The 26,724-nt window shown below is 40.3% G+C and overlaps 1 protein-coding gene across 5 annotated transcripts; it reads right to left on the minus strand.

The window, feature by feature from the left end:
• Nucleotides 1–949: 949 nt before the first annotated feature.
• On the minus strand, nt 950–22,040 carry IVNS1ABP (influenza virus NS1A binding protein). Of its 5 annotated transcripts, none has more exons than XM_005609791.4 (15): nt 21,718–22,040; nt 15,875–16,103; nt 14,966–15,094; nt 14,579–14,748; nt 14,367–14,442; nt 12,400–12,573; nt 11,957–12,082; nt 10,499–10,606; nt 6,403–6,532; nt 5,943–6,167; nt 5,359–5,480; nt 5,140–5,266; nt 4,922–5,053; nt 4,631–4,804; nt 950–2,852 (listed from the first exon to the last, which is right to left on the minus strand). In XM_005609791.4, the coding sequence occupies exons 3-15, from the start codon at nt 15,074–15,076 to the stop codon at nt 2,599–2,601; spliced, it is 1,929 nt and encodes a 642-aa protein (XP_005609848.2). In that variant the 5' UTR covers nt 15,077–15,094; nt 15,875–16,103; nt 21,718–22,040; the 3' UTR covers nt 950–2,598. The 5 variants fall into 5 exon arrangements, with proteins under 5 accessions (XP_005609848.2, XP_070123981.1, XP_070123982.1 ...); XM_070267880.1 differs by lacking the exon at nt 21,718–22,040 and adding an exon at nt 20,876–21,025; XM_070267881.1 differs by lacking the exon at nt 21,718–22,040 and adding an exon at nt 20,816–21,002.
• Between the last annotated feature and the right edge of the window lie 4,684 nt (nt 22,041–26,724).

Raw genomic sequence — 26,724 nt, forward strand, 5'->3', positions numbered from 1 at the left:
GTGGCCCAGAGTTTGTGGGTTTGGATCCCAAGTGTGGAGCTACACACTGCTCATCAAGTGGTGGCGGCATCCCACATACAAGAAGAGAGAGGAGGGGCCGGCCCAGTGGTGCAGCAGTTAAGTGCGCACATTCTGCTTCAGCTGCCTGGAGTTCACTGGTTCGGATCCCGGGTGCGGACATGGCACTGCTTGGCACACCATGCTGTGGTAGGTGTCCCACATATAAAGCAGAGAAAGATGGGCATGGATGTTAGCTCAGGGCCAGTCTTGCTCAGCAGAAAGAGGGTTGTCAGCAGTTAGCTCAGAGCTAATCTTCCTCAAAAACAAAACCAAAAAAAGAGGAAGATTGGCATATATGTTAGCTCAGGGCCAATCTACTTCACCCCTTCCACCCCCACAGAAAGAATTCTGAAGTCCAGAGAGATTATAGGGTGCACACCTAGGGTATTAAGCAAGGATTTTACCACTGTATCACAATCCCAAATCCAGGTTTTTTTCCCCTAAAGTATGATTATGTAAGGAATTCTAAAACATGTTGACTAATGGTAAAGTATATGACATAACAGAAGCCAAAACTCAAAACTCTACCTTGAAAGTCAGAATAAAAGAAAATTCATCTTGAGTATAAGTAATTCAAGTGGGTATATAGTGTTTTGCTACTGTTTGAGGAATCTAATGTTTTATGCATTATGACAATCGATTGCAGGAGTGGTTACTAACCAATACTGTTTTCAAAACTACTCCAAAACTCATACTGATAAAGATCACTGAGAACTGCTTCCTTTGTGGAAGCTTCTTATATTCAAAACATACTTATAACATACTTTTAGCCATCAAACAAACTGTTTGGCATCAATGGGTAATACAGGGAAACTTTGACCCAAAGTATCCCCACATATTATTTGCATTAAGCATGTTATTTAGGAACTGAGAAGTGAGTTCAAGGATGTTACTGCTGTATCCCCAATTAAATTTTATTTCCTTGTGCTGAAGAGAACATACACAGATCATTTAAAAAAGTCATCATATTAGGCAAATTCAAAACTGCCAGCCTAGTTTTAGTCCAGAACCAAACCGGTGATAGATAAGGTCAGGAATAACACGGCCACCAGCTGAAATGATTTCCTTTTCTGATGGTTCTTTGTGGAACAGATGAGAGAAATAAAGTGTCAAAGTACCAGTGGAACATTTGGAGAAAATACCTAATTTTCTTCCTAACCCAAGTTAGCCAATGGATAGTCATCTTGTCCCAGCTGGCTCATCAGACTCCTGTGTGCTGCTGCTGCTGCTTTGAGAGAAAAAAACCTTACATCAGTCATTATTTCAGATGTAAGATGCCAGGTGAATATTCTCCCCAAACACCTTAAGCTTATCATTACTGAAAAAGAATTTTCCCCCCAAAACTTTTAGTAATGAATGAGTACACAAACAACATTTGGATATTAATCCCATGGTGTAAGGATTTCCTGCAAAGTACCTTTAATATGTTTGCATCAGCAGCAAGCATTAGGATGTGCTAATTTGGCACCATCAATTGTATGCGTAGCACTACACATTAGATACCAAGTCACCCCAGCCAATACTTATCCACATGAACAGAAAAACTGAACAAAACATAGTCTGATAAAGGCTACATTCATCAACCCAGTACAGTTTAATTTTTTCACAATCGAGGGCTGCCACTTAGGATTGTTTTGTTAATGATAAATAAAAACAGGCATTATTTAGAAGATAAAATACTTCACTGTTGTGTTATATATTAAGTGTCTTGCTATATAAAATATACCCTCCAGAAGTCAAAATATTTAAAATCAGTGTTTCAAATAAAAATCACAGCTATGTTACTGTTCAGCAACTCCATTCAAAGAAACATCGGTACTGCATTCTCAAAAAAAAAATTTGTAGCTGAGGCAAAAGCTTAGAAGTCTGCATTCTAGGCATATAAAAGGAACACCTCACTCTGCATACTTTAAGACTGCCACTCTGCTTCAGTAATTTGAATCTATCACATCTTACTTCAACAGGTAAAGCTCTCTGCTGAGAATATAAAAAGTTATAAAAAGGCAATCATAAAAGATTAAATCTTGGTAGGCATGTCAGCTTTAATAAAAACAAAAATAGTCATTGTCATCTAGTTAAATAAGTCTCTTGTTATAGAGTGTTCCAGTTATTGAAAAAGGGCCCTTAAAAAACCCAACTGCCTATATCTTAAAATCCTACCCCTCTTGCCCCATGATACACGTTTGAGGGAAGAGTTATTTAATGTGCAAACTGGCAAAACAAATGTGGAGGAGAGGGGGTTTCTTGAAATGGCGTGCCCAATCAAGTCTTGGTTTATTCTTTCACAATGTCAACTTCCAAAAAGTAAAATAACCAAAGTAATCCTAAAAGTACACAAAACAGAACTTCATCTTTGCATTCCTTTCCCAATAAACACAAAAAGTATGTACAGCATGTTTAATAATATGCAATATGCAAAAGCTTTGTGTTGCTGTTAGCAACATCTATGCCCACCCACCCTCCTTATTCACAAGTGTACCTCTAAGCTAAACACAATTACATCACTAAGCCTGGTAGTTTGAAAGGGTCTTAAATTTGTTAAAACTGGAAAATCTTTGTATAGGGGCTCCACTCATTTGACTCAGAGTTATAGACTTCCACTGTATTCAGAAATTCATTGCCGTCAAATCCTCCCACTGCGTAGATGGTCTTCCCCACAGTTGCGATCCCAGCATTGCTCCTTGGTGAAGTCATGTTTCCCATCATCTTCCATTCGTTTCTAGTGGGATCATACATCTCCACACAACTGATGGCATGAGAACCATCAAAGCCACCACCTACGAACAGTTTTCCTAAAAGAGAAATGAGACAAGGTAAGTCAAGAAAGGTAAGGCAAAAAACCCCTAAACCTGTCTTTTGCTAAACTCAGTGGTTCTTCGTAGAAATGCCTGTTCTTCTGACAAAAAGTATTTATTAAATGCCTGCTAATGTGGCAAGCACTCTCTAGAAGCTGTGTTACACATGGAACTGATAAAAAGTCATTTGTACATGGAACTCAGGCAATTTAAATGCGGGGGGCAGCATCTAACTAAAATGCAATTCTCACAACAATTCTATGTGGTAGCTGCTATTATTGTTGCTTCACAGATGAAGAAATAAGGCACAAAGATGTTGGAGAACTTGCCTAAAGACACAGCTGATAAGTGGCAAACCAAAATAGTTCTGTGTACTGGAAGTTCTGTATTAAAGAACTAAGAATCAAAAGAAGTTTTAGGAAAGCATATTTCAGTACAGAAATTTCTTCTTGGAAACAGACTAAAAGTTATGACTATTTTCAAATATACAGGCAGAGCACTTAGTAGTTAAATTATTTTCAAACAGATAAAATATTAGCGTTAAATACTCTGTTGCTTAGAAAAAATTTTAGTACGAATTCTCAAATTCATTCTTTTCTCATCTGATTGTCACTTAACCTACCTGTATCCACGTATTTATAAAAGAACTGACAAAGCTCACAGTAGGCTGAAGGCTGCAGGCCAGTGGGCTACTTGCTGGCGTGTGTACATACATGCTTTCACCAGCTGGGCCACAAGCTTACTAAGATTCTGCTTTTTATAATTCAACAGTATGTAAACCAATAAAATGGATGTGAAAAGAAAGCTGTGTCTAAATAAAACTAAGTTGAATGATTCGGAAAGACTTGTTAACAATAGTCTAAAAGTTTCGCTTCAGATTAGGTACGGAGTGCACAATTAAAACACTAGATCTAGATGATCTCACTTTTGTTTTACAAATCAAATTCCTGCTCTAAAGAACCTCAGACTTCAAGATGGAACATTATGAATATGGTTTATGGAAGAAAATGACTTAGAACTTCATTCAGTGAATCCATCAAAAAATTGTGAATTAATATTATGTTATAGGGGCAGGCCCGGTGGCATAGTGGTTAAATTCACATGTTCCACTTTGGCAGCCTGGGGTTCGCAGGTTTGGATCCCAGGCACAGACCTACATACCGCTCATCAAGCCACACTGCCATGGCATCTCACATACAAAACAGGAAGACTGGCACAGATGTTAGCACAGGGACAATCTTCCTCAAGCAAAAAGAGCAAGATTGGCAATAGATGTTAGCTCAGGGCCAATCTTCCTCACCAAAAATAAATAAATAAATAGTTATATATCAAATACTGAGTCTCTGACTAGAAAAGACATTTCTAAAAGACAAACCACCAAGGCTTCAGAAAAGATGGCTGCTTCTGATTTCTTTTTTTTGCGTGTGAGGAAGATTTGCCCTGAGCTAACATCGTTGCCAATCTTCCTTTTTTTTTTCCCAGTAGAGCAGGATTTGCCTTGAGCCAATATCTGGGCCAGTCTTCCTCTACTATGTATGTGGGATGCCCCCACAGCATGGCTGACAAGTGGAGTAGGTCTGCACCCAAGACCCAAACCTGTGAACCAGGGCCACTGAAGCAGAGCCAGTGGAACTTGAACCATGTGGCCAACAGGGCTGGCCCTGCTTCTATTTCTTAATTATACCAGTATATAGTTATCACTGACATTCTCTTGGAATTTCAGAAGAAACTCCTCCCATTACCTACTCCTCACCTCTCCGAATCCCAACACTCACCGTCAAGAACAGCTACTCCAGCTCCTCGCCTAGCCACATTCATGGGCGCGATTAAAGTCCAGGTGTTATTTTCAGGATTGTAACGTTCTACTGTGTTCAGACAATTCCAAGACTCGGCACCTCCAATTATGTACAAATAACCACCAAGCTCACAGACCGCAGACTGGTGTCTACCTGTAAAATCAAGTCAAACCAAAATTATAACTGTATCTCCCAAAACTGTAAGTGTGTACTACACATACTGTTGATTCAGAGATCTTTAAAAAAAACCTTATAAAAAAATCAACTTACGAATGTTAAGAGGAGCACAGCTTGTCCACGACTTTGTTATGGGATCAAATACATCACAATTTTTCAGTCCTTTCTGACCATACGGATCAGAGCCCCCAATGATGTATAATTTCCCATTGAGAGCACATACTCCTATGTGAATATAAAATAAGGTTATATAATGATAACTTAATTATCATATTTAAATACTGATCGTCTCAGCGGGAAAGAAGTATCACCTGCATTACAACGGTTAGTTCTCAATTCTGGAACAGGAGTCCAGTCATCTATGTTCGGATCATACATCTCTCCACAGCTCAGGTCGTCTGAGTGGCCATTCGATCCTCCAACCACATACAGCTGGCCCTTTGCCAAAAGTGAGAGATTAGAACTTCCACCATCCTGGAGTTATGAGAAAAAGCATCGGGTTGCTGCTTCTTGCAACCCAATGTACTTACCATGAGTACAGCCATTTGAAATCGGGCTCTTGGTGTTCTCATGGGAGCCAGAAAGGACCAATGATCCGTATGTGGATCATAGCATTCAACCGTCCGAAGACATTCCTCTCTGTTATAGCCACCTAGTAAAAGAACCATAAAGTTTTATGTTTAAAATATTAAACTGGACCAGGGATTCTGGTCCAGAATGGTTTAAGTAATCTGCGCAATGAGAAAAAGAAATTTTTATCTACCAACTTAGTAAGGCCCTATTAGTTGATGGTTTAACTAAGTGCTTATAACAGCTAAATAACAATAGCATCAGTATGAGTAAATTGCTTAGTCTTGGCTTGAAAATTAGAACAATTTATCCACTTTACAGTTTTTAAGAATTAGAAAGAGACATTAACTTGAGATTGGCAATTAAATAGTATTTACTTGTTATTTCTCTGTCTCAGAACATGGTAAAGTGGAATGCCAAGGAAGAAGGCATATTAAACCCTCTCTTTCAAAGTGTGCATGTCACAAGCAAGCATAAACATCCATTTAGAGGCTTAGCCAGTTGAAGGTTTCTGGTAAGAAGTCACTCCTCCTCCTGTTCTTACCTGCAGCTATGAGTTTGCCATTCATCTCTGCTGTCCCCAGACCAGACCGGGAGTACTGCATAGGAGACATGGGCTTTTCTATTAGCTCATCTGGTTGCAGCTCAAAGCTTAAACTTTTAATTAGTTTTGGAGTACTTGTTGGTGAGCTCTGTGGGCTGTTTCGCCCATGAAGAAAAATTACACAGAATATGCCATCCAGCACAGCCAGGCACAAGTAAGTGTTATCTGTAAGCACAAGAGTTCTATGTTTAAGATGCAATTATTATTACTTTTGGTTGCTGTGTGATCCTGACTTGGACTCCAGATTCCAGCTGGAACAACCTGCTATTCTCTTCCAAATTTAATTGCTTCTGAGTCTCTTCCTCAAGTAGTCAACTTAAAAGTATTAAATTGTTCCAATCAACACTCCTCTTAAAAAGTAAATAAACTGAAGATAATCTGACAAGTGTAACAGACTTACTTGAAGTCTTTTCCGAAGCAATGATTTTCCACTCATGCTTAGGGCTTTGTACTGTAGCATTTGGAGAAGAGAGACATCCAGTGGAACTGCTACTTATCTGCTTATGGCCATTCTCACGTGGTGGCTTTTTCTGCAAAATCAAAAGGTAGCTACAGAAACCTAGCCAAAGACCACACCTGGTGTACCCTTGTTCCTGAGCTAGTCCACAACACTGAGAAAACACTTAGTATCCTTCACCAATGTGTGAAATTTAGAGCATGCCTAAATTTAACACAAACCAACACTTTCCAACTGACACAAATTACTGGCATACTTCCATCTCCACATAATACAACTACACCTACACAGATAGCCTGGTCAGAAAAGGTTTAAACAATTAAAAGAACATGTTGTGGATCAAGTATCAGATAGCTCAATGGTGGGGGGATGGGGGGAACCCCCTCCCCATAATCCACATAAACTCACGTATTCTTGATATTAAGTATAGAATCTTCCAAAAGATGTTATAAATTTAAAACACCATGAATTAACTGAGAGAATACATTTAGCCCGTCTCCATGAAACTGTCAAACCTAACTAAATCATATGTACTAGTATCCTTGATAACAATGCCAGCAATAAGTGAGCAGAGAGATATTCATCCAGTTTCTCTGAAAGCATTTTACAGGAAAAAGTTGCCAGTACAAGAAACACTTGAAAGTCTATTTCTTTTGGACTATCTCATAGGTATAGACCGGTTTTCTAGAAAAATAAAACTACATCCAAACACACACACACTAACCAAAATGTGACAATACTACTAAAACAACCAAACATTCACAAAAGTAGAATACACAGGAACACTAAAAGAGGGAGAAATGGGTAAAAGCTGCAAATTTTCAAATGACTATAAGAGGTTACACTGTGTTCCCGTGCACGCGTTCCCTTTGATGGCTTCCTTCCAATTACTTTAGCCCTTGACACTTCCAAAGGATATGATCATATGGAATTGAAGAGTCAACTACCCAGAGAGGAACTGGCAAATGAACAGGTACCACCTTCAGAACCTGGCCACGTCTGCTCATCCACTTAGTTTGGTCCCCAGGGCCAGAGCCACATGGGTAGGTAAGGTATCTAATGGAAATTTGCTTCTAGTGCAACCAAAAGCCATGTAACAATAGAAAGAGATTTCAGTAGCTACTTAAAGCTGTGAAAAAACTATCAAGTTTCATTTGGGGCATTCAGCAAGTGTGGTTACAGCATATGTAGGCTATTTTGATAAAAGGCAGAGTACCATGTTAATGGTTATCAGTAAGTTCCATTTAGACATTTACTAGGCACTTTATTATTATTAGGCACTTTTCCCATCATCTCCTTGAATCCAGAGAGGTCAATATTACCTATCCCTTTTACAGATAAAAATACTGAAACTCAGAAGATATGCATTGCCTAAGGTAACACAACTGAAATAAAGATTAGGAATTCTGACTATAAAGCCACTCTTTTTATACTGTGACAGACTGTATCCTCTGCTACTAGGAATTACAAGGTCCATAAAACCTCATCCCAATCTGTGGGAAGAAGGGACCTAAAGTACCACAAATTGACAATGCTTACATTAAGAGCTTTTATCGCAGTAAGAAAACTGTTCTAATATACAGACTGTAATAGAGAGAAAATCAATGTGAAAGAGAAAAGCATGATAACAATGAAGACTAGTGTCGTTATAGAACTAACAGGCCTTCTATAGAAATGCTGGTTAACTCCTTTATATTCCTTCTGGAATTTTAAACAGAATCCTTTCCTCTCCCTTATCTTCAAACTTTCCCATACCAGCTGCTCCCACCCAGCCCACCCACTGGCCCACACTCTTTGCCTCTGGCTCCCCAGGGAGCAGTCTTTGGTGGCTCTTTCTTTTTCAGCCACCATCACTTCTCAAGCTAAAGGTTTCTTAATCTTAATACTGTGGAAATTATATCCACTAAAGGTTACAACACAATTTCCTTCTAACTGTCCTCCTACCTTTCTAATGCTTCTTCTCAGCCTCTTTGCCTATTCCTGAAGCCTAACGTGTCCCCTCATCCTTTTTACTTCATCTCTATCCATGGCACTACCTCCTAATGAGTCACACATGTGAGAATCCTGCTCACTCTCAAATTCTTCCTTTTAATTTTCCTAATCTAAAGAATACTAAGGACTACAAACTCAACCTTTGTAACTACAAATGTCTAGAGTGCACCCTTTCTTTTTTTTCCTTCTTCTCCCCAAAGCCTCGTAGTACGTAGCTGTATATTTTAGTTGTAGATCCTTCCAGTTCTGCTATGTAGGACCCCACCCCAGCACGGCCCGATGAGCGGTGCTAGGTCCATGCCCAGGATCCGGACAAGTGAAACCCTGGGCCACTGAAGCTGAGTGCATGAACCCAACCACTCGGCCACAGGGCTGGCCCTAGATTCTGCCCTTTCTTCTTCATGCCCTTACATCAAGTCCTTATCATTTTTCACCTAAGTACTGCTTGTAATATCTACAAACTAGTCTCACAAGCATTAATCTACCCTCTGTACCTGGTTATAAAAATAGAAGAGTTTAATGCCATCATTTTATGAAGCAAAAAAACACAAATCAACTGGAATTCCATGACCCAGAGGCTGCCATCTGATAGTTAAGTTTGTCTAAAATACGATTAGTAAATGCACACATCTTTGCTGTATGGAAATGCCATAATTTAACCAATCCCCCTATTGTTGGACTATTGCCAAGTTTCTCACTATTACTATAGTTGTGAAATACTATACCTGTTCATATCACTCTACTTCTTTGTCTAAAATTCTTCGAAAATTATCCACTTGTAGGATAAAGTATAAGCCCCAATCAGGTGGCATTTACCTCCTTTCCCAGTCTCATGATCTGTAATTCAAGAGTATCATCCTTGCACAGGTATTCTTAGCTAAGTGACACAGTTCCCTCTCTGCTATGCAAACTTCTAAATCGTCAGACTGCTCCAATGTTGGCTCCTCTGTGAAATTTCTCTAGTTTCTCTCCTTTCGGCTCCGCTCTGGGCCCCGCTTTCTGCCTTTTGCAGATAGCTCTTACAAGGCTGTGTTGTTTTACCTCCTCCTGTAAGCTCTGGCAAACACAAACTGTCGCTTACATATTTTGTGTCCCCACATCTAACACCATGGTCTGCCACTTATCAGGCACTCAAACTTTGCTTGTTGAAAGAGTGCTTTAAAAAAATGTTAAGAGGGAAAATATTCTAAATGTTCAAAATGCACAAACATGAACAAAATTCTCAACTAACTCAAACCCAGAAACTTTGTGAAAATAAAGATGTTCAGCCACTGTTGCCACAGAACACCTGATAACATCACCACACAGGTTATTTCTGAGTCTGTCATTTACCTTCTACTTATTCAAGGAAAATACCTCTTCAACTGGGTCAACTCAGCCTACTTTATAGTTTATCCCTCACAAACATAATACTGAGCTAAAGGACAAACAGGAAGAATACACACTGTATGACCATTTAAATAAATTTCAAACAGGCAAACGAATCCATTGTTTCAGAAGCTGGGTTAACGGCTCCCTGTGAGGTAGTGCAGGGCAGTGACTGGGTAGGGGCAAGAGGAAGGCTTCCATGATGCCAGAAATCTTCTTCTTGACCCGGCTAGTGTTTAAACTAGTGGTTTCAGTATGTCACACTTATGATTTGTGCATTTTTCTCTATGTTACTTGTCCATAAACCTAAAAAGTTTATACCTGAGATTTAAAAAAATTGGGTCTAACAGTTTTTCCTGTTGCAAGCAACCATTTTTTGTAATCTAACCAAAATAACAATTTCCACATTACTTCATCTTATTGGCTTTTTTTCTTACTACTTGTAAATTCCATTTTATTGAGAAAAAAATCTAAATGGGTTTCCTAATTTGTTGATTTTTATGTGGCAAAAATGGTAGTAACTCTAAGAAACATTTGCTCGTTTTCTCCCGAAAATGTTTCTATCCAGTTACCAAAGAAAGTCTTCCACTTTCCTTTATTAAAGGAAAATTTCAGTCCACTATATAAAATGCTCTAATCAAATTTTAACCTGAGGTTACCTCAGATGTGCATTGTGTACCTGCACAAACTGAATGTGGTCATCATCACTGCCAAACACCTCAGCCTGTCCATCTAGTAGGTTCCCATCAAGCAGCTTGTGATCAGCTGAGTAGTACAAGGTTTGAACCTGCAAAACAGCAACAGAACACCCATGTGGCTACCGTCTCCATGGCTACTCCACTAGAATGCAGATCACACAAACGCCTCAAGGTAACCTCCAGTGTGCTTCTTGAGCTTCTTGACATCTTACTCTGGCAGGATCCCGAAGTAAAGGAAATACATGTCATGGTTGTAAAAATTTTAAAAACAAAAATACAATACAAAATCTTCTAACACTGGCTGAAGAGTCCTTGGCTTGACTGGCTTGAAAGAAATCTTCATTTTTTCATAGCTTCTATTATAAAGCATTAAGAAAAAAAGGCACTGGTACAATATATAGGCTCTTAAAGAATATACATATTTACACTAAAATACTGAATGTGGTTTACACCTTTGAAGAAAAGTGGTCTGATTTGCATAAACATATTTCTGTCCTGTGGGTCATGTCAAGAAATACACAAAAACAAATGCAAAAATTCAAACAAGCTATAGAGATACCTCCCTTAAGAGATGCAAATACATGGCTAATGCATCTGACTTTCAAGTGGGAAACCATACAGAACTGAAAGATCACCTGTTAGCCTCCTTAGAACATAATGATAACAGTATTGTTCAAGGGCTAACAGATTTCATAAACTTTTAGTGAATCCGAAAGGCTTTAGTGGAGTGATAACTCAAGGTCACTGCACTGCTCCGTCTGCATCTGTTTAACTCCCACCATTTCTCCATCAATTTTTTTCTTGTGTATTTTTTAAAAGTAGCCCAAACTAAGTGAGTGACTACATGTATGAACAACACCATTGAAAAACACAAAGCTTTAAAGATAGGAATCCTGTAAAGGAGTAAACACCATTAAATCATCATCGTTCTCTGCCCACAGCGGATTTTTCTTAGGAGAACTGGGGCAGGACTGCTGCTTCTTTACGTGTCAATACACTTGAGGTTTCTTCTTGTTTCTTCAGTCTTGGGTATCCTAGTTTTGTTAATAAACCTATGGGGAGATAAATCAATGGGGAGGAACAACCATTAGAAGCTTTTACCTACTTGTCAAATTTAAAGCAAAAACCTGTGAAGAAAAATTAAGAATCTAAGAAAATTTCAGTACCACCTCCCATTTCTAAAGCAAATTACATGCTACTTTAAAGAAAGTTAACAGCACATAATAAGCAAAGAAATAAAAAAAGAAAAGCAGAAGACCAAACTGAACAGTTCATTCAGCTCACCTGGACACCCCCCCTGTTTCTCAGCTTAGGGGTACCTATAGCAAAATTTAAATTCTTTAGGGTCATGGTTATAAAATAAAAGTGAAAGGGAATCCTTCAGGTCATAGCAAAATAACTTTTAAGAACTGGTGAATCCCATTTACTTTAAAACTAACCTCTTCCATCAGCTCTTCCAGTCTGTCTCCATTCTCCCAGATGCTACGCTGCACCCAGTTGATTACCTTTGTATACAATTTGCCATTGCTGGGCAAGCAAACATTATCTTCAAGCATTACCTCCAACTAGAGTGGGGAAAAAACAATGACACACGAATCAGTGTTGAGCCTCTAATTCTCAGCTTAATTCTCTATTTCATAACAAAGCTGTCATAGATACCCAACTGCAGTCCATACATTTACTCTAATTTGTAAGGAAATCAAGAGCCAAAAACAAAGAAAATAAATGAACTGGTAGCCAAGAAACCATTACACTGCTAAAAATAACAATTTCATCCAAATTATTGTCTCTTGCATAACCATTACTCACTTGCTTGAAACGTGGACAAACATTCTGTGCCTGGAACTAAGGAGTACGTGTCTTTAGAGATTTTACTCCTTACCTTTAGTCGTGGAAGTTTAAGAAACTCTTCCTCTTCTGAAATTTGTAACAAATGCTCCTGAATATAAGCATCAACCTTATTCAACAAACGGGAGTCTCCCATACAACTTGCAAAATTTCGGTAAGAGATGCAGCTGGTCACATCCATTCTAGATAGTAAATAATCACCACAAACCTTGGGAAAGAAATATACGAGTGCCAACACTTACATATATTTTATTTAACAAATATTTAATATTCAATGTATAAGCACTGTGTGAAGACAAAGATGAATCAAAAATCACTGCTTTAACACAGTGGGAAGAACACGTATATACACACAATAAATATCAACAACTGTCATACAAATGTGTAAGCTGTTTATGATGCCACAAACTGAAATACTATGATAATACCTAGGAAATGTTCAGACAGTATTTCCAACTAGATAATTAGATAAGGCTTCATAAAGGCAGTATACGAACTGGGCTTTACAGGAGACGTGATGATGTTGAATGGAAGTAGGGAAGATGTTGTAAATAATTTAGTTTGGCTGGAGGAAAAAATAAGACAATTAGGAAATAATTTTGGAAAAATACAACTACATTAGGGAGAACCTGGAATGCTAACCTGAGAGATGTGTGCTATAAACCTTAGAAGGATTATTACACAGGAATGATGTTAGAAGACGGCCAGGAAACTTTTTCTTAAAGAGCCAGATCGTAAGTGTTTTAGGTTTGTGAGCCATACTGCCTCTGTCACAACTACAGTCATGCGCCACAGAATGACGTTTCAGTCAGTGACAGACTACATATATGATGGTGGTCCCCTAAGATTTGTACCAATAACCTAGGTGTGTAGCAGGCTATGCCATCTAGGTTTGTGCAAGTACCGTAGGGGAGGAAGAAATTTTCCTCTATCCTCCTAGTCCTTCTGGCTGGCCTAAGAATTAACTTGACATGAGACAGAATAACAGGAGAAAAACAAAAGTTTAATAACATGTATATATGGGAGAAACCCAGGAAAACTGATTAACTCCCCAAAATGGCTGAAGCCCCTCCCTAAAATACTATCCTTGGCTAAAGACAAAAGATGTCGAGGGTAGAGAGTCAGGGACGTCAAAGGAAGGAAGGCAGTTCAAAGGCAGGTGAGAAGGGGTGAACACTTGGAAAACAAGTATTTGGCCACAGAGAAACAGAAGAACACAGAGGGGAGCCCAAAAGACAGGCTTTTCTAGGCTCCTCCCTGTCTACCACCCAGTTCACATTGTGCTACTTGCTTCCTGATAGATTTTTCCATCTGAATTCGTTTAGGCAGTTAAGGGGGAGGTAACAAAAACTTTGAGACTGTTTCTTATGGTCACACAACAAAACTGCATAATGATGCATGCATTTCTTGCAACACATCCCCATCATTAAGCAACGCATGACGGTACTCAACTGTCACTGTAGGTGGAAAGCAGCCATAGACCATATGTAAATGAAAACTGTATTCCAATAAAACTTCATAAAAACAGGCAGCTGGCATGAGGCTTCCAATTAACGGACCCCCAAGCATTAGAGGATTAAATGCTTTTTTCCCTATGAATTATTAAGCACTTCTCAATGGCATTAAATTCTAGAAGGAACACTTTTAAAGAGGAACCAGAAGTTTAGAAGAACAGAGAATTGAGGATATGTTACATGAACTGTTGAGGAAAACAGGAATATTTTAATTCATGCTCTCAGAGACTGACACAGCCACTCTGCCACAGGAGACTATTGAAAGAGCAAGATTTTAGCCCAAATTATCTGGAAGGAAGTGTGACCTTGCCACATTACTATAGCTAAACAGTTAAAATACATAACGTCGTCAGTTCTCTAGTGGAAAAAGGAACATTTCCAAGTTTTTGAGACTAACAAACGTCTTATGACAAATTAGGCATTCTAATCATATAAAATAAGACTTGCTAGTAATAGTGCTCCTTGTATATTACTTCTGGTACTCTACCTGCTTTACTCGGTCCATTTTCAGCTTTTTTGCTGCAGAATAAACATCTTTTACTAATTCCTTATCGGCTTTCAACCTATTAAGAAAAAAGTTCTTTATCATTTATGATACCAAGGCCTCAAAACACAGATACTTAATTTAAATAAATTTAGGAAGACTTGGAATTTCCTGATGACATTCCCTAATTATATGATTTACTTCAAAGTACTTACTGAGCAGTGTAGGCATAATTCAACAAGACTTCAACAGCTTCCGGATTGAGATCATCAAATTTAACGTGAGAAACTCCATGAGGATCACTATCACTATTAAAGATTTCAAATAAATAGGGACTACAGCAAGCCAGGACTGCTCTGTGTGCCAGCATCTCGTGGCCACAGACCTGAAATTATGAGGAATTAAAATTAGAAGTATTGTGGACTATTTCTCTAGCTAATTACTACATCAGATCCTTTATCTTACATTACTAGGTAAATCATTCTTTCTGAAAGTCATTTCATTAAATGCTCCCCATGAAAAAGAAAATAAGCAAATCCAAGCACTATGACTTTTAGTAATAAAAGATCAATTCTGTAAGTTTCCAATTAAGTTTTAAATACCTGAAGTCGAACATCACAGAACTGGCCACTTTTCCTCAGGGCATTTAATTTGGCAACAGAAGACTCAATGAAATTTTCATCTTCAAACATTAAATATCCGTTGGGAATCATTTTTCCTTAGAAATTTGGCTGAAGGGCAGAAAGAAACCCAAGTTATTTTACTTGTGAACAGTGAGTTTTATAATTATATTTTAAAGAGATATACGATACTTTCATTTTTAAATTCCAGCCTATCAACAGCACACAAAAATTTTATCTCACAAAAACAATGCTGAAGCAACACTGGGACTGAATGTCTTTGTCCCCCTGTCCTTCAGTTATGAGTCTTTTGACTCATACAGCACTGGGTATCTCAACACTTTCGGCCAGGTTTCCACGCCTATTAGCACAGTCACTGTGAAGGCAAAGAAATGTAAACCCAGCCCTGCCCAAACGCACACAATGAGCAACCAAAAAGCCTGGAAGGATGTGCAGTGGTCACCATGTATAGGTTTCCTTGGATGTGGGCTGCTGTCATTCTTTACTCACAAACAAGACTGACATATAGGATGAACTTAAACTCTGTTCCCTTTGCAAGTTTCATATATTTTAAATCACTTATCTTCTAAGAATACATGATAGAAATTTATGTTCTTTTAAAAGATTTTCCGTTTCATCTTTACTTATGAACAACTGAGTAACGGCTACACAACATACATCATTAAAAAGCAGTAGTGAGATTTCAGTTTCAAGTAACTAATTTATTTAAATTCAAAATAGTTTACAGAAAAGAAAAAATAGGAAAATGTTTTTTCTGCAAATGATTACTGACTTCTCTGCCTTTTAAAAAAAGGCTGTTAGTGTACTCAGCACACTCTTCAGAAAAACAATGTGTCTCAATGCTGCACTGGGCACTGAGTATTCACTTACCTGTTATACTGGTGAGAAATGTATTTCAGGGATGTCTTAAATAATCCAAGGAAAAAGGAGTGTTAAAACTCAGCACTTCGTTGCGGTATGAAGACTGGTGGTTGAGGTGAAGGCAGAGGTGTCTTCAGCTTTAACGGTGATCCCAAAACTATCAGGCTTGAAAATGATGTAATCAAGTCCTTAAAAGCTATAGACACGAACTTCTTCTGTGATAATCATGCATCATAATCTGTAACATCGACAAAGTTTAGATATTCAGAATGATCAAAGACTGTCATTGATCTAGGTAGATCAGATCATGCAAAGTAAGTCCTTGAAGAGATTTTGAGTTTACCTCAAAATGCATTTATACATAAAAATTTTTCATTTAACCTGCAACTACTCAGGTGATCAAAAAAAAAAATCCTTCCCCAGAAGGCAGGCGCTAATAACGTTTATCATTCAAGTGAGATACACAAGAACAAGATTAGAGAACAAATATAAACACTGGTTAACTCTAATATTCTTTACTATTAGATTGCAACTAATATACAAACATGTAATCTGTTTCACCAGCCAGCAAGCAACTTTTGGGCATTATTCCCAGACACGTATACAATGTTACAATCAAACCAGATACACTGTTCCCCAAAATGTGGTGTTCTCTTTTCTTGGAACACTCTTAGTCCAACCTCTGCCAGATGAAATTTGACCTCCACAGAGCCCCTGCCAAAAGCTGCCCGCCACCCGCCATGAGAAGCAGTTTCTCTCCGTCCTCTACATACTGAACCCTCTCTGAAAGTATGTAATATTCCAGCTGGTGTGTTCTGGGTTGTTTCTGTAGACCTGCTTTATCTTTATCTTCCTTGCTTCAAGGTCCCTGAAGGCAGAGCCTCTGTCTTGTGCATCTATGTATCCATCCCATTTCCCCCCTAGCAAAACAACTGGCCTAGAAACTTGAATATAAAAATGAGTAATTTGTTAAAATGAACTAAACAAACAAACGGGAAAATACTGATGCCTGTGCTTTGCATGATCATTTTCCTCATAAACAGTAATAAACTACCAATGGAACAATTCTGGTTCAAACCAAGTCTTCAAGGTAAGCATATTGAGTCCTCTTACCTATTCTTTCCCATGCCATCAACTACAAGTGTCAAATTCAGGTGGTAGGTATTTTTTTTAATCACCTGAACTGCTATCACACCACTGCCAAATTCAGGAAATCAGTACTAAATAAATTATTTGAAAGATGAGCATACTTTTTAAAATGGACATCTTAAAATTACAAAGATTTTCCTGATATACATCAATCAAACCCACAAATCTAAATCTAATGATTATGTTAAGGTGAACAACCACTGAAGGCTGGTCCAGTTCTACTGCAACAAACAACAGTTAAGTTCAACACGTGCACAATCTGAAAGAGAACTGGGTCCCATATGCCCTAACTGGTTTCTCCATGACTTAGGTTTTATTTCAAGGAAACCTGAGTATTCTGACTCAGGTTGTCAGTACTTACCACTGCAGTGAAACAATATCATACCACTATGTAATATTAATTTCCTCTGCTCTCCACTTGCATCTAGATTAGATAATTCAGCTTTTCTTAAGAAACTAGTTCTAACAAAACAAACATTTTCCAGGTAACACACAATTCTGCGTACACAGAGAGAACACACTATCCTAAAGAAACCTTCATACATTTTCAACCAAGACCCAGTTCAAATTGAGAAAAACTTTGCATATATGGTATATGCTGGGGTGGCCAATCCACAGGCACAGTTGGTAACGCTTTACTTCAGTCTCATTAGCTGCGCATAAAACAAGGATGAAAGGAGGGGAACCCACCATGCAAATTACATTGTTATGATTAAAAAGTATCCTTTGAAAAACCAAAAACATTATCATATGGAGATTTATAAATGTTTTAAACTTTGACTCGTTTTATTCAGTATTTATTTGTAAACTAGCCTTGAGCTAATCAAGAATAAAAATGGCATCTATTCATATTTGATAAATTCGAAGTTCTACCTTATATTTATCTTGGGGAAAACAACAGCAGCAGCTGATTAAAATCACTGCAGTTCTTTGGGAGAAAACACTGGAGAATTTTTGGAGCAACTCATGGCACACAAATTTGTACAATATTATTAGTTTTGCCATAGACTGAGTTCTACTAAATTTAGTACTTGCTGATTTTCAGTACACGAAGGTCTTAATATGAACCTCATCTCTTTCCTGTCTACTGATTAGTACAACTCTACTTGATTTTAAAAGCTAGTCCAAGTCCACTGACATTTAAGTTAATGCAGCAAACTTACGTTATTCAATTACTGTCCTCATATACAGTATGTCCCTACTCTCACCCACCCCTCAAGTTGGAGGAGGTCGTATCAACTTCTGTCAGCAAAATTATGTCTTTGGAAGTTCACATTCACTTTCACTAAAGTAAGCTTGGGCAAACTGAGTGTTTTAAACTACTCCAAAAATTCACAGAAGATCTTAGTTTGGTCTACGAAACTCAAGCTCAATAACTGGTAGAATAAAAATGCAAGGAGAATTTTTTTTCTTTGAAAAGCCAAACCAAACGCTCCGACATCTGAGAGTTATATGAGTCTAAAACTTAGAATTTTGTTTAACATTTAAAATATACATTCCACTAGTCCACTAAAACTAAAACAAATCAAATACAATACATCCCGGTAAATATACTTCAGTGTTTAATATGGCCAGTGAAAGGAAAGAGAGACAGAAGACTCATAAATGAGTAATAACACTACTTTAGGAACATCCAGAAGTTCACACATTACCACAACCCCCAAAAAGATGATTTTAAGGGAAACAGAATTCAACAGGTCTTATCAAAGAGTTGTAAAAAAGGTAGGCACAATATGGCCTCCTCCAAAATTCTTCTCAGGCCTTCAGTAAGAGCAAGATAAAACGTTATCATCAAACTTTCAAGGCATCCTTAAAACCTCAAGGCAAATTACAAGTATTATTTAGGCTTCAAGGCAATCTTTTGAGGGCAGCTGACTCATACAAAATAGCAGTCAACTCCATTCTTAAAGGACAGACTTCATAAGAATACAAAGTAAATCAATGAATCTTTTTAAAACTAGAAGTTACAGATTCCCAATGTCACCTCTGAAACGACTATCACCATTCATCTCTCTCACTTGCTCCACACTTTTAACCTCATTGTGCTGTAGTTCTTTCATCCCACAAGCATTTGCGGCACCAAACATATGCTCATAACACAATGGAGTTGACTCCATTCCCCAGCCTTGAATGCAGATGAATGAGAACGATGGATAACCCAAGCAGTGAAAATAGCCCAAACAAAAGGGGAAAAAGGTATGACAGCACACATATTCCAGAAACGGCAGCTATTTCTGTTTCAATAGGTTGTAGTTTGCAGGATGCATATGGTAAATAGTGGAAGAGGAAGTAAGAGACATCAATGCTAAGGTTTAAACAATGCTGGAGAGCAAAAAAGGATTTTAGCAAGGAGGTGCATAGGAGACTAGCAGAAATGTGAGGGATGGTCTGGAGGAACAGGTAAAACATGGAGGCAGGGAAATGAAGTAAAGATATTACATATGTTTACTTATCCTAACTAAGGCAGTAAGGATATTTTAGCTTGAATATGTGGCATCATTATCAAAATTAGAATTCCGAAACACCTAAGAGAGCCACTTTTAGTTTGCTACATGCTAAAAGTTAGGAATGAAGGAAAAAGAGGAATTTGCTTTGGGATATTGTAATGCTAAGGTACCTACTGGGCAAAAGTATAAGAATATTGATCCAGGTATAAGTTTAGAAATCATTTACAAGGTGGTAATTAAAGTTTACGAGTGAAGATAAGCATGTATTTTCTGTGGTTCTAAGAAAAACCCAGAAATCACTCCCTTATTCATAATTACTCCATTTACATTCTCCATAGAGCACAAGGTGGGAGGATCCCCAAACTTTAAGAATCCTTTATGTAGATTTGACAGTATGATCGTACTGTCGAAAAGTCAATGAAATGAGTTTTCGGGGTACTTCATCTCAGAGTCAATGATTAAGACATTTCTCTAACAGGAAAACATTTTACATTAAAAAAACACTTTTTTGCTAAACTGAATTCAACTGCCACCTAAAATATCCTTCAAGCAAGAAAAACAAAACCCTACACCAAAGTAAGTAGCCAAAAAGACACTAATTTACAACAAAACCCAAAACTTGAAATTCTTTGATTTGGGGGAAAAGTTAGAAAAGCAGAACTACAAATTAAGATAAATTAAGAAAATAATATCCATTAGTTAACTATAGAGGTTTCATCTATTAGGAAAATACAGAGGAAAACCATTCTGGGTCTCTTTTCGGTCAGTGGATCTACTCTGGTTTTACCTCCAGCTACCAAATTACCAAATTACATTTGATAGGTAGCATACTCAATCCAATTTTAAATAGCCAGTGTTTGCCTCACCTCCAGATATACAAATACAACTGCTCCTTCAGCATCTTTAAGACAGAACTTTCAGCAGGATTATGCTTAAAGCTATTCATTAGTATTTTGTTATCCTTAAATCAACCGCCGGTGCTACAATTACTAAAAGAAAATATGGCTTCTGGTAGTCTAGTCCGTGCTGTAGTTGTTCATCTGTTACGAGTAGTACTAGGCTTTCAGAGCTGTTATTTACTACTAGACAGAAGATCACCACACACAAGTCCTCAAACAACAGCTTGATGCCAGGGTGTTCTAATCTTCCATCACTGACAACAGACATTAGGAAACAAAAATGCGCCCTTTAGGCAGCTGACTTCTACTTGCTATAGTTTTTGAAACGTCAGCTGTCTCGGACAAAAGATCTGTCTACTACGTATCGAGAAAAAGTAGATCTATTGCTAAAATATTTGTGGTTCAAGTTTCCCTACGTTCAACACTCCATCAGATACCGCCTGATCTCTTCCTACCTTCAGGAGTTTCTACCCAGAGACCCTTTGCAAGATACGAAGGACAGAAAAAGAGCAAACCTCTCCGCTGATTTCTTTTGTATTAATAAAAAAAAAAAAAAAAAAGCGGCGAGCGCCGCAGAGTGACCGTCTGGAGAGCCGCGCAGCCCCAGCCTCCCTCCCCGCGCGGCGGGTCGGCGCGCGCTCCGAGGGCCGGGAGTCGAGGAGCCCAGCGCCCGCACACCCCCGCCCGGGATTGGCCCGCCCCGCAGTCATTCAGCGCCGACACGTCAGGACAGCCGCTCCCTCCCTCCTCCCGCCCCCTTCTCCCCGCGCTTGGCAAGAAAAGCGGGCAACGTGGAGCGGGAACAAAGGACCCCGCGGCCCCCGGCTATCGGGGACGCGGTGCTGCCCCCCTCCAAGCGGGAGCCCCGATGCAGCCCGGGGCCGGCTCCCCGCCCACACGCGCCGGGGCCCGGGAGGTCTCACGGAGTGGAGTCCAGAGCCCGGGCGGACCCACACACGAGGCGTCGGTCCCTGACAGCGGGAACCGAGATTCCCGCGCCCTCCTTCCTGCAGGTCGTCCCAGCCCCGCGGCGCCCGGTCCCCGGCCCCCGAGGACCCCTCAAGCAAAAACTTCCCGTTCTTCCCGCCTGGCTTCCCCTGCCCCAGCGGAGAGAGGGGACGCGAGCCCCAGCGCTCTCCGAGGCGACCGGCACCCGCCCTCGGCCGCCAACGCGACCTGGCAACCATGGCAGCGCCGGGAGCGCGGGGCCCGCGCGGCGCCGGCTCCTCGTCCCCAGAGAGCGGCGGCGGCGGCGGCTTGGGGCGTCCTCCCCCCGGCGCCAGGACAGCGCTCCGCGCCTCCCACCCTGTCCCCGACCCCCGCTCGCCATTCCTCAGCTCGAACCAGCGCGTAATACCTGGTTCATCTCTAAAGAGATGGAAAAACTCATCTCTGGAGCTTCGAAGGGGAGAAGGAAGCGGGCGGGAATCGGCCCAACGAAAAGCGCCTCGAGGCGGCGGAGTGCGGGAGTGACCGAGCGGCAGGGCGAGCGGTCAGCCCGCAGAGGCTGCGAGGAGGCGGGAGCGCCAACGAGGGTTCGCGGGGACTCGCTCGCTCGCTGGCACAGCCGCGCCAAAGCAGCAGGCGGAGAAACTGCCCAGCAGCTGGCAGCGACCGACCTCCACGCGCGTCCCGGAGACACTGCCGCTGCCGCCGCCCGCTCGCGCCGCACCCCCTCGCACGTCACCACGTGCGCCGCCGCCGCCGCCGCCGCCGTCGCCGCCGCCGCCAACGCCTCCCAGACGCTTCCGGCTCCAGTCCGTCCGCGAATCACAGGCGAGGACCAGAAAGATATCGCGCGCGGCCCCGCCCCCGCGCGCGACCCCGCCCCTTCTCGCCCCGCCCTGCCCCGCCCTTCTTCTTCTTCTCTGATTCCTTACTGCACCGCTCAACTAGGTCAACGCAAGGTGATCTCCGGGAGAGAGGCAGTGCTCTGAGCGCGCCACCTTTTACGTGTCGCGCCGTCGTCCCTCCTTCCCTCGCCCCGCACCCTCGCCTCGCCCTTTCGGACTGTCCGGGAACTGGTTCCCTCCAGCCGCCCTCACCTGTTCTGCCTCCCCCTGGAGGCATAACAGTTAGAGAGATCAGTCGTGGGAGATTAGATTTCTCGGCGTCAAACTTCCATCTAGGCAACCGCCCTAGGCTGGAGCTGGCCGCAGTCGACCTTACCTTTGTTGGAGGGTGGTGGTGTGCGGGGGGCAGGCGTGGAGATTGTGAGGAACGGGAGAGGCGAGCTGAGAGAAGGGGCGAGAGGCTACAGTAACTTAGAAAAAGCAATTGGAGGGGTCAAAGAAGGCGTATTTGACATTAGTGTTGCTATAAAAACCTGTTTACTACTACTTCTCGTCCCCCGGACTTCTGTTTGGTCTGAGTGCAGCTCTCCTCTCGGAGACACTGAGTCAGTACATTGCTGGTCTTGCCCTCTTTTGGAAAAAGAAAATAGCCTTGAGGATTCGTAGTCCCTATCCAAACCTCCTGGGGCCTCTTAAACCAGGTGCCAAGCTGAATTGTCCACCGCACCACCTTGCCCGCAGGAGGCAAGCTGTTTAGGGGAAGCATGGCGTGTGCTGGGCGCTGACAGCGACTTCGTGTGACTCTGAAGGGCACGCTGGAAAGTTTCCTAGATTGAAGGTGAGGGGATTTAGTGAGGTAAAATTGTTTAGGGTTTGGCAAAGGCTTCCGGGTTAATATCCTGTTAGCTTATCCCGATTCAGGGAGGGCGCTTAAGTAGTTCAGGCCTAACCTTGTTTGTATTTGATCAGTCAGATTAATTGGTAGGAGTTCTCTGTCATGCTTCCTACCATTCTTTATCATTACCTATCCAGTTTATGCTTATAGGAGCAGGAAATATAAATGTTGGGGCCCTTCATCTGCAATAGAAGCTTTACAATTCTTACTCTAAAATCTAGAGGCAAGGAGACTTCTTTCCTCCCCTGCACCCCAATTTAATTGTGGTAGGAAACAGGAACTAGGATATCTATTAGTATGATTCTTATATGTTTCTTGAGAAAAAGACTGACATTTGCCACTGGGCTCATGTTTTTGTCTTCTGATAATAACAGTATTCACTTTTATTGCAAATGAAACTATTACAGTACATACCTTTTAAATTCTTTTAATACCAAGGGCTTCATCCTTCCAGTGAGAGAGTATGATCTGCCCACTTCAGGTAGGCACATGACTGTGTGGCCTGCTGGACACGTGGTCCCACTTGCTGTACTCTAAATAGTGCCTTTGTGACCTGAAACAGTCAACACTTTTCTTAAAGCTACAGTGTAGATTAGTCAATGCATTTTTACTTTGTATGGAATTTCACATTTACATATTACCTTCTCTATGAATAATGGCATAATTTACATTCCATTTGTTTTCCAGGTAACTCCTCTCCAAGTACTATATATAATCCAGGTAAAAACCTGAAAATGGAACGTGGTGGGCAATTTCGACCTTACAAAGTAACAATTATGTTATAAATTTTGCTCTTAATATTTAAATTAGACAAGATATATTAGGAGAGTGCTTAATAAAAATAAAAACTATCAACTCCTTGAGTACTTATTCTGTGTCAGGCACTGCAAAAGATAAATTAGGAATTGGTGCCAATCTGCTATTCTTCCATTTTCCTCTCTGATCCTCTTTAAAATTTTGTCCCAGACCTGAACTCAGACTTGTATTTTCTTGTCTATGTGTTAGTTTGTTAGGTCTGCTGTAATAAAGTACCATAGCTGAGTGGCTAAAACAACAGAAATTGAGTGTCTCACGGTTCTCTGGCTAGAAGCGCCAGATCAAGGTGTCTGCAGGGCTGTGGTCCCCCTGTAGGTGCTAGGGAGGGATCTGTTCCAGGCCTCTCTTCTAGCCTCTGATAGTTCCTTGGCTTGTGGCAGCATAGCTCCAAATCTTTACATGGCGTTCTCCATGTGTCCCTGTCTGTGTGTCCAAATTTTCCCTTTTTATAAGGACACCAGTCTTATTGGATTAGGGGCCCACTCTTTTTCCAAATAAGGTCATGTGTTGAGATACTCAGGGTTAGGACTTTTAACGTATAAATTTTGGAGGTGACATAATTTAACTCATAACACTTCAGTGTTTCTCAAGTTTGGTCCACTGACTACATTCGTCAGAATCACCTGGATGTTATTAGAAAGACAAGTCCCTAGGTTTCACCCTAGACTAGTGGTTCTCAAGGGAGAGGAGTGACTTTTGCCCCCAGGGACATTTGGCAATCTCTGGAAACAAGACTAAGGGAGGGGTGCTACTGGTACATAGTAGGCCTGGATGCTGCCTGATATCCTGCAATGCACAGGACAGTCACCCACACAAAAAACGATCCCACCCAAAATGTCAGTAGTGACAAGATTGAGAAACCCTGCTGTAGAACGGGGCCTGGAAATCTGCATTTTGACAAGCACCCCAACGACTTGTATCCACACTAAAGTTTGATAACCACCGCAGATACAAAAGCCCCGTCTAGGCATATGAACATGCTCCGGTCCATTCCAGATATGAGTCACCTCTCATTTATTAGCCATGCTAATTATGATAAGTTAATCTAAATACACTAATTAGCAATTCACACAATTTACAAGTCTGATTCTAACATTTTTAAATTGGAAATCTGTTTACATTTTAAAGCTTCTATATCGCATTACGTTATTTTTGATCCACGATCTACATTTTCTGGACGTTCTTTGCCTAATGAAAATTGTTGCCAATCTACGGCTTGGCAAAGCAATGCTTTCCTCCTCCAGTCAACTAGTTTTCCCTGTACTCTGAGGGACTGACTGTCTATTTCATGTATTTCTCTCATCCCTTGCAATCAATGCTGATTTCTCTCAATTTCTTTCTCCTCTTTTCTTTTGGCATTTTAAAATGATTTTAGAGTACATTAGAGGTGTCTTAAGAGCAGAAACAAGAAAATGGTAGTGTCATAAAAGGCACAAAAGCACAGGGAAAAAAATCCTAAACATTTCCGTTAAAATAGGTCATTGGAATTTGTTATGTATTGCAATGCATAACAATCTGAGAACTTGATGCCTCTCTAAGAAATTTGCTTAAGTATTCTCTTTTAGAGAGCATCTGCCATCTTCCTGGTAAGACTTCCATACAGACTTTGTTTCCAAACAGGCAAACTGTTGAGATAGTACTTTTTTTTTTTTTTTTTTTAATCTAGAGCTTATAAAATCAGAATACTTTTGGTGCTGTATTATCCTTACTGGCTATTACATTATCCAAGCTGACTGTTTTACTAATGACCTTTTGCTAGTTTTCTAAAGTTAGTGCTGCTAAAGATTTTGAGAACAAATCTAGCCCCTTCTTCGAACAACCAAAATCCCCTAATAGTTTATTTTTCTTTCAACAATTTTTTAGGAATTAAAACTTCTCATGTCATTCAAACATTCCTCCTGTGACATTATATGACCTTCAAGATTACACAGCAGTAACCCAGGCTCTGCCCTCAGTCATCTAGAAATGTGATATGCTATCTCTTTGAGCTATGTGGCCACAAGTGTAGATTCAGCTCTTGCATTCTAATGTGCAACCTAAGCTTTCCAAAAGACTTCATCCAAAAAAACCTTCTTTTTAATCAACTTGATTGCTGAGAAAAAGCAAGGCGTGGAATAAGCAACCTTTACTCTAAACTAAGTTTTTAACGTAAACATTAAAATCAAATGTATAAACATAAGTGTGGTAACATGTAGCACAATCTATACAGTTGAATCCTGTAAGAAAAGAAAGAGATCTTCTGTTGTTTTCACATCCAAAACTTATTACCTGATAGAGGAAAGTTACACAATATAGTTCAACTGGACTAGCCAGCCAACTGTTGCTAGTGTAAACTGATCACTTAACATATGAAGACAAGAGACTACTTCAAAGAAAAAGACAGAAAGGAGCAGTGGGGTTCTAACATCCGTTCTCCCTTCTTCTATAGTATTTCCTACTGTCTAGAGGAGCCCAGAGTGAAGTACAATGAGAAAATGATGAAATTTTACAAGATTCTAGTGAACTAGGTTTTCTATACTGCTGAAGACAGAAAGTCATAAAGTTGTTATCTAAGGGTTCCAACGCTGAGAGTAATCTCTCCCGGCCACATTTCTCTGAAATTGGTGCCCTTGGGAACAGAATTATCAAGTGAAATGTTTTCTTGCCCAATCACCTCTTCTCTAATGTCTTACTAGAGAGAAAAATGTGAACTAAAAACCGTGGTGGCAACGTGTTCTACCAACACCCTTGTGGGTCACCGTGCCTGAGATACCCGTCTCCCTCAGTCAGTCCACACTTCTTTCTTCTCAGCACCTTGCTCCTACCTATCCTTCAAGACCCACTTGACACCTTGCCATTTCCAAGAAGTGAGCTAGTATAG

The sequence above is a fragment of the Equus caballus genome, chromosome 5 (assembly GCF_041296265.1).
Source record: "Equus caballus isolate H_3958 breed thoroughbred chromosome 5, TB-T2T, whole genome shotgun sequence".
NCBI lineage: Eukaryota > Metazoa > Chordata > Mammalia > Perissodactyla > Equidae > Equus > Equus caballus.